This window comes from Heptranchias perlo, chromosome 34 (assembly GCF_035084215.1).
Source record: "Heptranchias perlo isolate sHepPer1 chromosome 34, sHepPer1.hap1, whole genome shotgun sequence".
Taxonomy (NCBI): Eukaryota; Metazoa; Chordata; class Chondrichthyes; order Hexanchiformes; family Hexanchidae; genus Heptranchias; species Heptranchias perlo.
This window is the reverse complement of record NC_090358.1, coordinates 10,958,814-10,977,420: the sequence shown is the minus strand read 5'-3', so window position 1 is coordinate 10,977,420 and position 18,607 is coordinate 10,958,814. Positions and strand designations below refer to the sequence as shown.

At 43.8% G+C, this 18,607-nt stretch overlaps 1 protein-coding gene across 1 annotated transcript in view; it reads left to right on the top strand.

Moving 5' to 3' along the window:
* Positions 1-18,607, top strand: part of LOC137301780 (cytosolic carboxypeptidase 4) — a 166,208-nt gene that overhangs the window by 45,162 nt on the left and 102,439 nt on the right. Inside the window, exons 12-15 of the mRNA XM_067971410.1 lie at positions 1,563-1,640; positions 3,788-3,880; positions 4,365-4,513; positions 16,827-16,914. Of these exons, the coding sequence (XP_067827511.1) occupies positions 1,563-1,640; positions 3,788-3,880; positions 4,365-4,513; positions 16,827-16,914 (408 nt within the window). The remainder of the gene's footprint in view (positions 1-1,562; positions 1,641-3,787; positions 3,881-4,364; positions 4,514-16,826; positions 16,915-18,607) is intronic.

The following is an 18,607-nucleotide window of genomic DNA, read 5'->3' as shown; positions in this document are numbered from 1 at the left end:
ACTTAAGAGCCTCTAGTGGAGGAGTCTATTACCTGCATGTGTAGAGTTCTGGTGCACTGCATTGAAATTCCGCAGTCCGCTGAGGAGTGAGTAGCGCCTCCAGGAACATCTGCAGCTCAGCCTCTCACTGCATAGCCCATCATCTGAAGATAGTTGGGCCTAGGACGCTGCCCCGAGGAACTCCAGTAGCAATGTCCTGGTGCTGAGGTGATTAGCCTACAACACCCACAACCATCTTCCTTTGTGCCAGATAAGACACCAGTCACTGGAGAATTTCCCCTCGATCCCCACTGATGTCAGTTTTTCTAGGGGTCCTTTGTGCCACAAATGGTCGAATGCTGCCTTGATGTCAAGGGCAGTCACTCTTGCCTCACCTCTAGGATTCAGCTCCTGCATCTCATGTTTGGACCAAGGCTGTAATGAAGTCTGGAGCTGACTGGTTCTGGTGGAACCCAGACTGAGCATCAGTGAGCAGATTGTTGGTGAGTAAATGCTCATTGATAGCACTATTGACAACTCCTTTCATCACATTTTTGATAATTAAGAGGCTGATTAGTAGCATGACAGATTGCTTATGTCATTGGGAAACCTACTTAAAAGCCTCGAGTGGAGGAGTCTACTACCTGCATGTGTAGAGTTCTGTTGCACAGCATTGAAATTTCATAGTCTGCTGAGGAGTGAGTAGTGCCTCCAGGGACATCTGCAACGCAGCCTCTCACTGTACAGCCCGTAATGCCAGTCTTTACGTCTCTCATCAATTCTTAGACTGCTGCCAGGCAGCTGTTTGGCTGCAATCAGAGCTCTTTCATGGACACGTTATTTAACCAGCTTTGCCAAATGGAGATAATCATTGATAGGGACTTCAACATGGTCCTTGCTAATTTGGAGTTTTCTGATGACAGGCCAGCAGGTACAGTAACATGGAGATTACAAGGGCAGAATGGAGGGAGCAGAAGATGATGGTGTTCTTTCTTATCTTGGCACCATGTTCATACCATTCCAGCCCCCACCTGTAATGAATTCTCATGGGGTGGAAAGTGATCAGGGCCAAACTGGTACTGCAGTCGCGAAATGCAAAATAGGGACTCAGCTGTCGGCCATCTCACAAGCTGCAGGCACTGGGGAGCACCTCTGGAGGAGATCGGAGATTATGCCTAGAAATTGATCTCCCCATGTTAATTTCTTGCCCATGAGGACATTACAAACCAGTGAGTATAATACATTGTGGCAGGATTGATGCTGTACCATTCAAGTCAGTAGCACATTCAATGAATGCATTATCAGATTGTAGTTGCAAAACATGCTAAACATGAGTGGGACCGATCATATTAATCAACTAACCCTCCCATATTTTGACTCTTGAGTCCATTATTGAAAATTGGAGCTGGAAGTTGGAGTTCTTGGCCAATCGACGTTGAATTCTTGGCTGCTAGATCTCAGATTCTCGGCCAATTGATCTTCAATTCCTGGCCAAAGTACCAGGAGTTAATGCCTTTGTTAATTCATTTTTATTGGCTTGTACTGAAATAATTTTGAAACTTTGTACATATTTTTGGTTTCAGGGATAAAATATTTGAAGATATTCAACGTTTAGTCAACCCTAAGGATGTTCTGGACAGGGTCATTTTTGATACTGAAAGGTTGGTCAATCCACTATCCATCCCATACATGATGCTTCATTCGAATCCCAGATTGCAAAGAATAATTTTGTTAAAACTTTTGAGCATTTTGCTGATGCAATGCACCAGATTAAAGCATAAAATAAATGTGCACGACAGAACAGGACAGGATCACCAGCTGCTTAAATGTCCTCTGCTTTAATGAAAACAGCCCCAATTTTTCAAGTCTTTCTTTGTATTTGTATTACTTAATGGGACTTGTTACTATCCTTCGGTCCGGCAACTGTTAGGACACCTGGTGCCCTACGTTTCATGCGGGTCTTCTCTTTGTGAGGCAAATGGCACACATCAGCTTCCTTTTATCATTTAATTTCCAGTAAACTATACAGACTTGGGTTGTCTTATACTTAGGAATGAACACCATGGGTGACGCCTAGGAATTCTGCAAAGTATCACCCTTAAACTTGACGGCCTAGACATTCGGCTGCACAGTGCCGAATTTTCAGGCGCTAAACGACCTCCTGAACCTCCAATATGGCGGGCAGGAAGTGCACGCTCGTTACGAGTCGCAAGTGTGCCGCTGGCCATATTGGTAAAGGCTAGAAAATCGGTGTGCAGTGCCCACGTTTGTAACAGGTGTTAGAGCCTTTATTTACAGATGCAAACTAATGCCTATTTGAGGCCCCCACTGCAAGATTGGTTTGCCCTGAGGCAGCCGGCACTGGCTACACTCAGGAAAACCAGGTCTATATGTGGCCTAACGGGCTGTCCTTAAAGGCACCTCAAGTTAGGCTGTAACCAACAAGGCAATATTTTAAAATATACTGGCTGTCTGAAGGGGTTTGTTGCCCAGGCTCCCACCTGACCCCAGCCATGGTCCCCTCAGCCCCTTTGGTAAGGAGGCTGATCCGTCAATGTTAAAAAAAAAAAATTCTCCTCTTCTGGGGTCCAGGGCATGTGTTTGACTTGAACTCCACTGGTGGGGCCTGGGAAGTCCCCGCCCTGGCTATGTTCCTTGCCTTTTAAGAGTTGGACAGAGGTTCCACCCCTTTCAAGGTCAACAGGGGACTCCCATAAATGGCAGAGACCTGGCACAACCAGTTCTCCGCCATTTTCAAGAGGTTCTGCTGGTGTCCTGTAACTGTCTGCATATATCACCAGTATAGTAACTTAAAAGGGAAGAACTCTATTCCTGTGATACTTCCCAGTATACAAATATTCAACATATGTTCTTACCATTTGCTTTAGCATGCCATTAAACCCATTCCTGATAATTCTACAAAATGATGCAGAGCTGTTTAATGTTGCATTACTCTCACAATGGTGTGACTAACCAGGCTATAAAGCCCTGGGTAAGACACTCAATTGTTTTATAAAATGGGCCATTTGATTACGTGTGTTCAGTGGAACCTATTGATACATTGGGCCAGATTTTGCTGTGAGCGGCGCTGATTGTTAGACTTGCACTTGCCCATAGACTTCCAATGAGATTTTGCATGGCAAGCTCCTGGAAATTAAAGATCCAAAAAGTGCGGTGCCCTCTACATGGCATCTGGGACCTGTGTGAACAGGGCAAGCAGCTGTGTATCTCCTTAACCAATCAGATTGAAGCCTCCGTAATAACAGCGCGGAGTCAGAACCAGGGAAGTATAAGTTAGAATAGTAAATTCATTGCCAAATCAGGTACAGAAAGCAAAATAAAGAGAGAGTAAGAAAGATTGAATTAAGAGACATATAAAAGAGACAAAGAAAAAGTAAAATAAAAGTTTTAATTTTTTTTAGTGTCCAACAGTAATTAAAATCTGATGGAATGAGACTTCACACCACACTGTTAAAATGGTATTTAGACTAGAAATGATTTGATATAACTTTTTTTGGTGAGTTTAGTTCGTATCTATCAGGTAAGTACAGGAACTTCACGCCATTCAATACATTTGAGCGGGAAGCCAGACAGCAAGATGCTGTTTTCGTGCAGCTTTTGGAGGAGCATTGCATCTCGGCCATAAACTTCCGGATTTCTGTGTTTAGCTGCACATATGTGGTCGCTGGAACTTACTGTCTGATTTGCACATGAAAAATGGTGAGTACAGCAAAATCTGGCCCTGTATGATTTTTAGTTCGGATTCAAGTAGCGTTCCTATCAACCTTTTCTGTTTTTTTTACAACAGTCTTTCATTGGTTACATCAGAAGATGACGTTTCCCTGAAATTCTATTCAAACTTTGAGTCAGGCAATCTTCGAAAAGCTATTCAAATTCGCAAGTAAGTGTGAAACAGGGCACAAAACAGTATGTGATTCATAATGCAATCTGGTGTATGTAGTGAAACCGTTGAAGCTAATTGTAACACTTCCTACCACTGGCCTGTCTAAGGTAAGCCAACTCAACCCAGACCAGGAATTGAACCTGGAACTTTCTGGTTTGTTTGGCTTAATGCCATTTATCCACAAAACCATAGGGGTACAAAGCTTTGGTGGCATTGTATTTTCAGGGGAAAATAATCCACTACTACAAATAGTTTTTAAAATGTTTTATTATTGGCCATCGTTTTTAAATAATTATAACTAAATGAAGGAACTAAATGAGGTGTTCCTCATGGACGGGGCTGCTGTGTGTGGACGATTAGCTGGAGGGCAGAATGCCCATATTTTTACTGCTGTTAATCTCTGTTCAGGTTAGAGTTGTTGCAGTCTAGGAGCAGTGCTTCCATTGTTTAATAAATGTCATTATTTTCTATTCCTATCTAGATATGAATATGATTTGATTATGAATGCTGACATCAACACAGACTTTCAGCACCAGTGGTTCTACTTTGAGATCAGTGGCATGAAAGCTGGAATCCCATATCGATTCAACATTATTAACTGTGAGAAGACAAATAGCCAGTTCAACTATGGTAAGAAGCAAAGATCCTGGGTACAGGAATTCAACATCTCGGGCCCTTTAAAATAGAATGTCATGTCCAAAGCCATGTGTGCAAGGTCACAAAGCTGCTGTTTCATGTGATAATTGAAGCTTGCACTCTTAATATTTGGCTGTGACTTGAAAACCAGTAACAGGCATTACAAAGCTCCACATTTTCCACTTAATAATCTCCCAGCTGCAGTGGTCACTCTGTTTCTGCTTTCAAACGTTAGATGATGGTGGTTAGAATTGTGGTCCTGGGGCTTCAGCAGAGGCGCAATCACATAAAGAGAGTTAGGGGAGACATCAGTGTCATTGCTGGGATTAGAAGTGAGGCTGGGGGGGGGGGGTGGGGGGAGCGGGGAGCTGGGAGCGAGGAGGAGATGGGTGTAGGACAAGGAGAGAGGACCTAACCAAAGCAAAAAAAAAAAAATTGGAGCTGGAGGACGTGTTCCTCTTTGTTCCTTTCCAGGGGTTATGCCTAAAACAACACCATCTGCCCCAACATAATAGGCAAGAGCCTGCTGAGACAAAGAGTGGTCAGATTATGTTGCACAGGGTTATTACAAAAGCTGCTGTTACAAGTTTGGGTTTTCTGCCAATACATAACTTGCTATCTCCCTTGCATGCCCCCCTTGTGTGCAATGCTAATGCAGCTGGTCCACTGCCTGATAGACCTGATTCAGTTTAGTGAACTGATGTTCAAAGTAAACTAGTCGCAACAACAGTGAACTGCATTTAAAAAAAAACACCCGAAGCAAGTATTTTGCCACTGACACACATCACTGAAATGAAATAGCGCAGATTAACCCTTTTGAGCACTGAATGTCTTTTGGAACTTACATGTTCGATACCTGCCAAAATTGCCACCATTGTCCACTGCAGCTGGCTGCATTGATCTCACATTGACATGTCTCTGTTTCTCAGTCCTAGCTTGGTCTCTGGTGACTGCACAGGCTGATGAGATATTAAGTTAAATTGTTCTCCAACAATGCTTACACTGCAATGATGCTAAAACTCCCACTTCTTTCTCACCAGTCCAGATCGGACACTCTAGCCACACTTTGGCCAAGGGTATTTCTTTTGCCTCTAAAATATAAGAATATGGGCATTTCTGCCCTCTGGAACTGTGTACAGTTCTGGTCATCCTATTATAGAAAGGATATTATTAAACTAGAAAGAGTGCAGAAAAGATTTACTAGGATGCTACCGGGAATTGATGGTTTGACTTATAGGGAGAGGTTAGACAGACTGGGACTTTTTTCCCTGGAGAGTAGGAGGTTAAGGGGTGATCTTATAGAAGTCTATAAAATAATGAGGGGCATAGATAAGGTAGATAGTCAAAATCTTTTCCCAAAGGTAGGGGAGTCTATAACGAGGGGGCATAGATTTAAGGTGAGAGGGGAGAGATACAAAAGGGTCCAGAGGGGCAATTTTTTCACTCAAAGGGTGGTGAGTGTCTGGAACGAGCTGCCAGAGGCAGTAGTAGAGGCGGGTACAATTTTGTCTTTTAAAAAGCATTTGGACAGTTACATGGGTAAGATGGGTATAGAGGGATATGGGCCAAGTGCAGGAAATTGAGACTAGCTTAGTGGTATAAACTGGGCGACATGGACATGTTGGGCCGAAGGGCCTGTTTCCATGTTGTAACTTCTATGATTCTATGGAAACTGATGCAGATGTATCAGCATCAGATTACAACCTGTGTCAAGCAGCTTTCTGTTGGCCACTTGTTCACAGTGGTCAGGTGTAGGTACTGAACCATATTCTATGACTTCAATGCCCACAGTGGCCGGGTCTAAACACTGCAGCATATTCGGTGAATTTGTTATCACTATACAGCTCCTGACAATGTAGAGTCTCACAGCAGTCTTCCAGGCCATGCCCTCAACTCCCTCATGGACCAGCGATTGCTTGATTTGTGTCTCATCTTGTTGTAGTTACAACATTTAATATCTCCGGAATCACTTCTCTGTCATCCTCTAGACTGCATAATGCCCAACTCGTGAGTCTTGAGTAATCATGCGGTTTGGTGAATTGTCCACTGGTTAATTAGTATGGGACTTCTGTCCTCCACCCACTTGTCGGCTCCTTGCTGTAAATAAGGCCACAAAACGATCAGCTTACTTAGTCTGGAACAACTTCCAGAAAATTATTTCTTAACACAACTCATACATCATTGATATATCAGTCCACAAGGATTAAAATATTCTTTTTAGAACACACTTCTTACACAGCCTGGTAAGTGGGAGTCCTTCATACGCCTTCTTGATGTGTAGTTGTACATGGATGATGTGGATTTCTTGTCCACGGACTTCAGATCTTCAGACAGGACGAAAGCTGAGTTATCAGAGCTGCAATTTATGCTTTGGGAATACTTTCAAGTTATAGTCATTATTTTTGAGTTAGCTGTCATACCTTGTGAGGTGGGGTATGATTGCCCAGGTGTTAACAACTTTCTGCAAATACTGCACTTTGATGGCTCCATAGTCAAAGTAATTGAATTTGTCTATTCCACAGTATGCTAATCTACAGACTTTAACATTTCAAACAGCCAGTTCCAGCCATAATGCAACTTTTGACTTAAATAATGTCTCATTAGAGAGTTTGACAGAAAATCCATCCAGTATAGACATCTGCATTGCCACAGTGTGATTGTGCCAGTTCTCGGTATGGTTAGTAGTACCGTAAAAACAATGGGCTTTGCCCAGAGATACAACTGGCTGCAGCCAATTTTTAAATCGCATTTATCCTTCTATCTAAAGTCATACAAAATATAATGCAGAGAGTTCCCTATTCTGTCATAGGTATGTTGTCTGGCCTTTGTGCTATTTATACAATAGGCATAATGGGGTTTATTGTACAGTCTAATGTGGGTTTTAGTGGTTTCTGCTGGGATCAGTGTTAGACAGTGTTGCTGGTATTTTCCTCTGAGGCAGCTACACTGCCATAAATACAGTTTTTGTGAGACCTTCACTCGTCTATCTGTTGTGCTGATGATCTTGGAGAATTTCCGTGATCAATTCACTCCTTCAGGGACAAAGTTAAATTTTAAAGGGCCTTTCACCGGGTCTTCAGGAACACTGGATGCCAGTAACATGCTGCCACTACTTGCGTCCAATGTTGCTATGGTGGTAGTAACAGAAAATGTGATGTGTTGTTACTCCATCATTACTGTCCACTTTGAATACACCCACCCATATTTGAGTAGATATATTCAATGTCTGTAGTCACTTCTGGCAGAAAACCCTGGAAATGGCAGTAATGGCAAGGAGCCAATGGTATGGCTCACTAGTCAATTTCATGTGCCATTAATGCCCCTAAAGTAACATAATTGCTGTCGTAAGTGTTGCCTTGTGACAGTTACATGGGCTAGACTATATCATCAGCCAACGTCCCAGACTCTTCCATCACCATCCCTGGGTATGTCATGTCCCACCGGCAGGACAGACCCACCAGAGGTGGCGGCACAGTGATATACAGTCAGGAGGGAGTGGCCCTGGGACTCCTTAACATTGACTCTGGACCTCATGAAATCTCATGGCATCAGGTCAAACATGGCATCAGGTCAAACATGGGCAATCCTGCTGATTACCGCCGACCGTCCTCCCTCAGCTGATGAATCAGTCCTCCTCCATGTTGAGCACCACTTGGAGGAAGCACTGAGGGTAGCAAGAGCACAAAATGTACTCTAGGTGGGGGACTTCAATGTCCATCACCAAGAGTGGCTCGGTAGCACCACTACTGACCGAGCTGGCCGAGTCCTGAAGGACATAGCTGCCTGACTGGGCCTGCGGCAGGTGGTGAGCGAACCAACACGAGGGAAAAGCTTACTTGACCTCGTCCTCACCAATCTACCTGTTGCAAATGCATCTGTCCATGACAGTATTGGTAGGAGTGACCACCGCACAGTCCTCGTGGAGACGAAGTCCCGTCTTCGCACTGAGGGCACCATCCAACGTGTTGTGTGGCACTACCACCGTGCTAAATGGGATAGATTCAGAACAGATCTAGCAGCTCAAAACTGGGCATCCATGAGACACTGTAGGCCATCAGCAGCAGCAGAATTGTATTCCAGCACAACCTGTAACCTCATGACCCGGCATATTCCTCACTCTACCATTACCAACAAGCCAGGGGATCAACCCTGGTTCAATGAGGAGCAGCACCAGGCGTACCTAAAAATGAGGTGCCAACCTGGTGAAGCTACAACTCAGGACTGCATGCATGCTAAACAGCGGAAGCAGCATGCTATGGACAGAGTTAAGCGATTCCACAACCAACGGATCAGATCAAAACTCTGCAGTCCTGCCACATCCAGTCGTGAATGGTGGTGGACAATTAAACAACTAACGGGAGGAGGAGGCTCTGCAAACATCCCCATCCTCAATGATGGCGGAGTCCAGCACATGAGTGCAAAAGACAAGGCTGAAGCGTTTGCAACCATCTTCAGCCAGAAGTGCCGAGTGGATGATCCATCTCGGCCTCCTCCCGATATCCCCACCATCACAGAAGTCAGTCTTCAGCCAATTCGATTCACTCCACGTGATATCAAGAAACGGCTGAGTGCACTGGATACAGCAAAGGCTATGGGCCCCGACAACATCCCAGCTGTAGTGCTGAAGACTTGTGCTCCAGAACTAGCTGCACCTCTAGCCAAGCTGTTCCAGTGCACCTACAACACTGGCATCTACCCGACAATGTAGAAAATTGCCCAGGTATGTCCTGTCCACAAAAAGCAGGACAAATCCAATCCGGCCAATTATCGCCCCATCAGTCTACTCTCAATCATCAGCAAAGTGATGGAAGGTGTCGTCGACAGTGCTATCAAGCGGCACTTACTCACCAATAACCTGCTCACCGATGCTCAGTTTGAGTTCCGCCAGGACCACTCGGCTCCAGACCTCATTACAGCCTTGGTCCAAACATGGACAAAAGAGCTGAATTCCAGAGGTGAGGTGAGAGTGACTGTCCTTGACCTCAAGGCAGCATTTGACCGAGTGTGGCACCAAGGAGCCCTAGTAAAATTGAAGTCAATGGGAATCAGGGGGAAAACTCTCCAGTGGCTGGTGTCATACCGAGCACAAAGGAAGATGGTAGTGGTTGTTGGAGGCCAATCATCTCAGACCCAGGACATTGCTGCAGGAGTTCCTCAGGGCAGTGTCCTAGGCCCAACCATCTTCAGCTGCTTCATCAATGACCTTCCCTCCATCATAAGGTCAGAAATGGGGATGTTCGCTGATGACTGCACAGTGTTCAGTTCCATTCGCAACCCCTCAAATAATGAAGCAGTCCGAGCCCGCATGCAGCAAGACCTGGACAACATCCAGGCTTGGGCTCATAAGTGGCAAGTAACATTCGCGCCAGACAAGTGCCAGGCAATGACCATCTCCAACAAGAGAGAGTCTAACCACCTCCCCTTGACATTCAACGGCATTACCATCACCGAATCCCCCACCATCAACATTCTGGGTGTCACCATTGACCAGAAACTTAACTGGACCAGGCATATAAATACTGTGGCTACAAGAGCAGGTCAGAGGCTGGGTATTCTGCGGCGAGTGACTCACCTCCTGACTCCCCAAAGCCTTTCCACCATCTACAAGGCACAAGTCAGGAGTGTGATGGAATACTCTCCACTTGCTTGGATGAGTGCAGCTCCAACAACACTCAAGAAGCTCGACACCATCCAAGATAAAGCAGCCCACTTGATTGGCACCCCATCCACCACCCTAAACATTCACTCCCTTCACCACTGGCGCACAGTGGCTGCAGTGTGTACCATCCACAGGATGCACTGCAGCAACTTGCCAAGGCTTCTTCGACAGCACCTCCCAAACCCGTGACCTCTACCACCTAGAAGGACAAGAGCAGCAGGCACATGGGAACAACACCATCTGCACGTTCCCCTCCAAGTCACATACCATCCCGACTTGGAAATATATCGCCGTTCCTTCATCGTTGCTGGGTCAAAATCCTGGAACTCCCTTCCTAACAGCACCGTGGGAGAACCGTCACCACACGAACTGCAGCGGTTCAAGAAGGCGGCTCACCACCACCTTCTCAAGGGCAATTAGGGATGGGCAATAAATGCCGGCCTCGCCAGTGACGCCCACATCCCATGAACAAATAAATACAAAAAAAGGTTGGAGAATGAGGTTTATCCAGCAATTTTGCTAAAATTCTGCAGAAGTGATTTCACCGTTCTCATATGCTGTTGGATTTGTTTGTTTAAAAACTGTACTCAAACACTTGGTCACTACATCCATCCTGTAATACAGGATTTAAAATGCAAGGTGAAGGAAGAACTTTGATAATCTGCTGCAGCTTTCACAATCTATTCTGTCTCTTTTTATAAGTGGTAGCCTGTTTTCCAGTGGGAGAGAAGACCCATGCACAATATCCCACTGCTCCTTGGTTTCTTTATCTGATTTTTTTAAGTCTCTATTGACTTTCCATCAGTCCATTCAGTGATGGGTAATTTGATTTGAATTTGTATAAATTAAATCCAATTGTTTGATAAGTCTCTGAGGTCAGCACTGTGGACCATTGTCAGTAAAGACATTTAGGTATTCCTTGTTTGGTGAAAATAGCTTCCATTGCTTGTGGTGTTGTGTACTGTGCACACCTCCATGTGAGTTGAGTTTAAGTCAGTAACCATCCAGTGATGCTTTCCCCGATGTAAACAAATTGCTATGGACCTGCTAATCTGGTCATTGTGGTACTGGGCAAGGTTTTAGTGGTATGTTTTTAGGTTTCGTTTATATTTTAATCGGGTCAGCAATTTGCAACCATGTGAGAAATGTCATTATGGAGGTTGGATCAGGAACGAGGGGGTGGAATTTCCCTGAGAGTTCTCCCCATCATCTGCCATAACTTCAATTATTCCAGTTTTCCGGGGTTTCCATGTATCTTCTGCCGAAGTTAGGGTGCATCCAGATTCAGGAGACCAACCAGAGAATCACTTCTCCAAAGGCTACTTCAACAGTCATTCTTCTCACAAGGGCACTCCCCTTCCTCCATCTGCACCTTTCCTGCTCCTGTTGCCACTCCTCTCTCATTCTTTCTTTGGTTCACAGCAGCACTCTGCTGTCCCATCCACGGCACCCTGGCACTCTTCCCCTTCCACTTCATTCCCCCCATTCAGCAACCAGACGGTGCACACAGACACTGTGCCAGGCTTATTATAGCCTGCAATTTTATGTAAATGAAAGTTCTTCCCACAATGCAATTGGGAGGTGTGAGCAGCTCTTGTATAAGCCAGGCGTTGCGAGAGAGGACTGTTTCCTTCAGTTTGGTCCTTGTTATTAAAGGTACACAACCATAACTCTTAGTAATTAATTGTTTCTGCACTGTTTTGATCTTATGGAGAAAGGAAGTTACTAAACCCTTCCAGAAAGCTTCTTAAAACTGTACTGCAACTTTTGTCAGTGACTGTTCGTACAGCTGTTGTTGATAGAGAGCTCATTAGCATCCAGGTATGGGCATTGTTACGGCATAGCTCTCTATTTGCAGGTTCTGGAGGTGGAGAGAGATCATTCAGACATATTCTTACACTGATACTTGTCTGTACAAAACCAGGGTCTCTTATCTGGGCCTCTGTGAAGAAACCTGCCAGCACCGACTTAGTTCCCTAAAGGAAGCCATTACCAAACAGCACACTCCTCCAATCAGACTTGAAAATAAGTTCTAGCACTGGATGGCTCTATAAGTAGCTGCCAAAGTTACAGCTGCTTTGAACTTCGTCTCCTTCCTGGCAAGTGTGGGAGAACTCTATCACATCCCTTCAGTTCACAGTTATGTCAAGCAGGTAACTGTGGAAAGCAGCCAGATGCAAAAATGAATGTATTGGTGGTGTGTGATCACAGGAAGAAAATCTTGTATGTGAATGCTCATTTCCTTGACAGAACCCATAATCCATTCATCCTGTGGCAGTCAATGGTGCCAGCCTTATTTGGAGGGCCAAGAACACTCCAAGGATGGCTTTTGGAGAGCCAAGGATATGTACTGCAGCCATGGCTCATGACACAATTGAGATATCCAACAAGAGAGGTACAGTCTGGCCAATGCACCCACCAGAGTTGTAGAGCAATGCACCTTCGGCAGCCTCAAACAGTGATTCTGTTGCTTTGAATGATTGGGGGAGTGCTTTAACATAGCTCAGCCAAAGCCTGTAGATTATTGTTGCCTGCTGTGTGCTGCACAAGGTTATCTTAGAAAGGGGCCTTGTGATGAAGCAGCAAGAAGTTGAAGAAAATGAAGCCAATCACAGAAGAATTGCGTGCTAACCAAGCTGCCCAGATTGCTGTAGTCATCAGACAGGATGCAATTGCCCAACATTAATATCCTTTTGCTGCCGATGAATAATAGTGCTTCCCAGGTGTGGCCAGTTTTGATGCCAAATAAAGTTTTCCTTACATTGGCCCAGCTATTCTTCATCATCTTTCTCTTCTATGCCTAGCAGCACATGAGGCAACCAATTTCTTCCACTGCTATTACATTCAGCAGATCTTGCTCTAGGTTGTTTGCATAATGGAGACACTTTTTAGGTAGACAGGTTGTTAGCCTGACTCACAACCCTTACCAGGAGTATCGGGCTGATGTGATGGAGGGGGCACTCTGCTTCCAATGGACACAAGTATCCTTCTGGATGTTAATCCAGTATTCAGAGGACAGAGCTCTGATCTTCTGCTCGTTGGGGCTGTCTGGAGTGGGGCTCGAATCCATAACCTTCTGACTCAGAGGTGGGAATGCTGCACTGAGCCAAGGCTCGTTCCCAACTGTATGTCAGTACCCATAAAAAAACAACCTAATTTCTCCCCAACAGGTGAATCAACCTCTCAACATATTCACATATAGTGTATGGTTCTCTGTCTTCAGTACGTTTTGCTTCCCCTTAGTCAAAGTATGTGATTATGTATCTTCCACTTTCTAACCTTGTTTTCTTCAATGTATTCCCTCTATGGCAGAAGGAGGTGAGATGGTTGGCTGCTGATGTCAGTGCTAGCCTCTTAGGATGGAGGTGGCCCAATCTTTCCTGCTGGGTCCGAAGATACACTGCAAGTAAAGGTGCCAGTACTCGTGTTGAAGTGGCTGCCTGGTCTTGTACGATCGGTGACTCTTCTGTAGTCATTTAAGTTTGGCGGTAGCCAGGTTGGGATATGGCATTATCCTGAGAGATATCCTCAAGATCCATGCTACCTCCTATCATTCCTCTGCTGTTGAGTAATAAGCAGAGATCTGGGTAGGAACACACTTCTGGGCAGCAATGAGATAATTGAAGCCCTGTGTTACGGTTGTCTCAATTTGATACCCCAACTCATCAATCCAGATTGAATCCTACAGATTGAAGCTCAAGGTCTCCATAGCACTAGTCAAAGCATCTGAGAGGGAAGTTAATCCTGGGCTTAAAATCTTGGCCAAGGGATTCTGCATTGCTGAAAACCTCAGACTGTCCATATTCCCATGGTGTACTGGAGCTTGGTTACATGCCCATGCAGCACTGAACAGATTTGAGTTGTGGACTCCTACATGGATGTCCCAAACTGCACAATCTCAAATAGCTCCATGAAGGGTTGACATTGATTTACCAAAGAACCTTTGTATGCAGACACTGTGAGGACCTAATCCCTGGGTACAGCAGCTGATGGAGGTCTTGAGCCAGCTATTCTGCCTATAAGTTGCATCTCCTGCAGTTTCACTTGAACTTTCTCCTTGTCCTTCATGATTAGTGCTTCACCAAGTGCTCCCTCCTGCAAGTCACCGTAGGAGTGGATGATACAGAGTGTGAGGTGCTTGGTTGAGGTTGTATACTTGGTTCAGCTGCCACTTCCCCATGGGCACCTAATGGAACAGAATTGCATACTTTACAATGCTTGCAATAAGAAACTCCTTGAAATATAGTTGCAATGGCATGGGATTATATTGTGTTACACTGAAATTCTACAATGTGGGCCTATTTGATGGAATAAGTGAGTGAGTAAATAAGAAGATAAGCAATGGAAAGCAAAGATAGTAGCCATGAACTTAGGAGAGGCTACCAAATTCATCATCTTTTATTCCCTCTACTGCCTTCATGCCCATAATTTTGATGGTCTTCTCCTCACAGAGTCAAGGGTTGTAGCTTTGGTGACCCTCTCTGCTGCCTGTAAGTGCTACCTCCTGTTATGTGCAGCCTGCTCTTGAAAAACAGACATGATTGGGACATATGTGAGAAAGAAGATTGTGAGAGAAGATGAGTTCTACCAAAGTGCCCAAGACATCAGCCATCTATGTGAGTTTGTGAATACACAGCTCTATGGAACTTTGTGCTGGCATAGTTCTTGGAGATTAATACTTGGCACAATTAATGGCCAATACAAAGAGTATTGTGATGTGATAACATGGCACACTGAAATGGAAGAAAATGAGCATGCCTGTGCTTGTACAAAGATCAACCATGGGCAAAGTTCCCTGCATTCTCCTTCTATGTTAAGTGCCGTGGGACGTTTTTCTACATTAAAGGCACTATGTAAATGCAAGACTGTATCAAGTTTGCAGTGGGGACCAGTAAAGAAGTTTGGGCAAGACCATCTATTAAGGTGTTAACATATGTTTGCACCCTGGCGACCTTGCATAGGCTAAAAAAATTCTTTCTCACCTGCTCTAAGGCACAGGTGAAACTGTATTGATGAGTCTTTACCATCTCCATTCATACTGCTCAGGCTGTACTCTTTAATGAAGCATAGCCCTCGGCTCCAAATAGAACCACACCCAAAAGCCTAGTTGCTGAATGAGGTTGTTCTATCCCCAATGATTTTGCAGCCCAGCAAGGTTCTAACCAGTTGTGCTTAATCGAAACATTGAAGGAGCATCTATACATTCTCATACTCACTTTCATACATATTAGAAGCTTTTTTGAACAGGTTCTGTTCCTTTGGTCAAATTGATAGTCTGGGTACTGCAGCTTTATGTACTGTGGCTTTAGGTACATGTCATGTGCAGTTTATATTCCCCATAGTTTTGCTGTTGTAAGTATTCTGTGTAAGATGCATATTTTTTTGATTCATATGCTTGCACGTATTATACTTTCTTTGAACTTATAGTTCAAGATGAATTATGATGATAAATATTTATACACTGTAACACTGAGACACTCAATACACCACCTGCACTTTCCCATAAATAAAACACATTGTTGATCTGTGCGCAGTGTGCTGCAGTTTAATATGGTTTTAGACACTTTCCTTCATGTTTTCATATTTCACACTGTGTCTAGTTTTACAGCAGTTTCATAATTCAGCAGCTTGAGGGGATCTTGTTGCTGAAGTGAATTTATATTCATGTAATTCAACCGTTGAGAACAAATTCCATAGTTTAAATGTTAAACCAAATTTAATACCAAATTGAATCATTTATACTTTAAATGGGTTTCACAGATGTGACGTAGCTATATTAATGTGGGTGACAATTAGTGTAGCACCACCAGAACCAGGAATAAACTGTTGAATTTCAAGATTCTCCATAAAATAAGATGTTTCAGCAATACTATGTTTTCAGAACAAGGCAACAGTGTGATATCTGCAAAAGTGTTTGCTCACAAATTTGAAGTAGGAACTCTTAACATAACATTTTATAGAGACATCTGTAGTACTTATGCCAATGACTGGACTAAAGTGATTGTGTATGTTCCAGATATTAACACAAATCGAAGGTCTGACACTGTAACGCTTGTATCCATCACTCAATAAGAAATCTCGAGTTTCACATTTTCCCCTCTGCTTTAAAGTGAGTCAGGAAGTTTTTAAAAAAAACCTGGTGTAGCATGGACTTTGCAAATTTGGAAGGAAGTTCTTCAAATGTTTGTTTTTTCGTTTTAAAGAAACCTGGCTGAGCACTCCAAACTGAGTCTGAAGAAACTTTAGCTTAGACATTACTGTTAAAGAAAGAAGAACTTGTATTTATGTAGTGAGCATCAACTCTTTACAAGTCCCTGTTAATCAACAGAGCTACTGAGAGTGGAAGGGACTTAGGTTCTGAGAGTGTACAGGAGCATTATCAAAAATGTGAAGGATTACTGAGAGAGCAAGGGGGCTGGATTACCACGAGTGTGAGGGATATGGGTTTCTGTGAGTATGAGGGAGCTGGATTACTGAAAGTGCAAGGAAGCTGGATTACGGAAAGTGTAAGGATTGTAGTCTATTAGAGAAATTCAGAATGATATGATTTAATTCTCCTCTAATAGATGATAAACACTGATGTCAAATACACTTTGTGTAATAACTTAAATAAACATTGACAGGACTATTGTATGTGCTGTGTTGCAGGCATGCAGCCGGTGATGTATTCAGTCCATGAAGCTTTGTGTGGAAGAGCACGTTGGGTTCGCGTGGGTTCTGATATCTACTACTACAAGTACATTTCCTTCTTATATTATCTGTTATAATGTTTGGGCTAGATGCAAAGTAACAAATAAAATTCAAGTACAGCTGGTCATCTCTGGGGCTATGCGTGATTATATTGTGATATCTGGGCTGGTGATCCTTGACGGTCCTACCTTAATATTAACTTTGACCCCCAACTCCAGCAGCATTTCAAGTATGGAATTAGGAAAATGAGCTTAGTCACATGGAATGTCTGTTTCTGTCAGCACTGTACGGACACTGCCCATTCCTCCCGTGGTCACTGTACGGACCCTGCCCGCTCCTCTTTGATCATTAAATTGATACTGCCCACTCACCTTGTGGTACCTACGTCACAGAATAGAAATTTAAGCACGGATAGAGACCATTTCAGCTCATTATGCTTGTGTCATCATTAGCTATACACCGGACCTACCTACTCTAATCCCATTTCCCGCCTTTTCTGTATGGATGCTACCGGCTTCTCTCATGGCTTTTGTAAACATATTTTGCGGCCAATATTGGGGCACAACCTTATTCTCCTAATTGTCATTCTGTAAGCATTCCTTTATCAAGACTGCTTGCAGCAACTATAAGCAGCACTCACGGTGACAGAGCAACAGTACAGACGGAAGAGGTCATAACTCCCAAAATGAAGGTCACAGTTTCAACCAGTTTTAGCTCGTTTAGCCAAGTGTTCTATGCAGGAGGAGAAACTGGCATTTTCCAGAATGTACCACACTAATGGACTACTGATGAAAGATTTGAGGCTTAAAGTGACCTCCATTCTGATTTAAAGGGTGTGAGGAACCTGGAGCAGAGAAAAGGAAAGAAAGATTTTTAATGGAAAATCTTTAGCAGTTAAAATTAAAGTATTAATATTTTTGCTGGGTCTAGTGGAAGTGAATGAAATCCACATTATTGCTTGAAGGTTGGGGAGATTTTCAGATGGACTTGCACTAATTTTTAACTGGAATAGAGTTTAAAATAGAATTATCACTGCTAACCATTTTATATTGGAATCTACCGCAGGTATGAGAGAAAAAGAAAAACTGCAAAACTAAAATAAAAATAGAAAATATTGGAAATACTCAGCAAGTCTGTCAGCACCTGTGAGAGCATTCACACGATGCTGTCCAATCAATTGTGAGATCAGCAAGTTCTAGATTTACATACAGGAAACGTGAGATTGGCACATGACTCATAAGCCTGAAGCTCCTAAATCTGAGAGAGGAAAGACAGGTAAAATTCAGAGGGGACCCTTTATTAGAATTGTCAGTTTCTGCCAACATGTTAACAATGGAAAATCAAAAATCATAAAGATAGCTTGGGGAGAGAGAAAGTGAGGGTCCTCATTACACCTGTACATCCAGCTGAATGCATGTTCCATTCTTCCCATTTTGATTGCAGTAGGATCATATGAGTGGGACTGGGAGGTCTGATGCCTCATGCTAGCGCTGACTGCTTGAGGACTGCACATCTGTCAGTCACATCTTGGAACAGGGACACCGGATTTCAGAGATTCTTGTCTTTTTTATCTTGAGCTCTGATGGATCATTCTGGTGATGAAGCTGCAGGAAATCAGTGGACTTGCCTGTCAATCTCGAGAACTGCAGCACCTGTGATTCTTAGTCTCCCAGGGTCACATTCGATAGGGTCATTGTGGATCATCCTGCACTCTGCAGACAAACAATAGCATGATGACT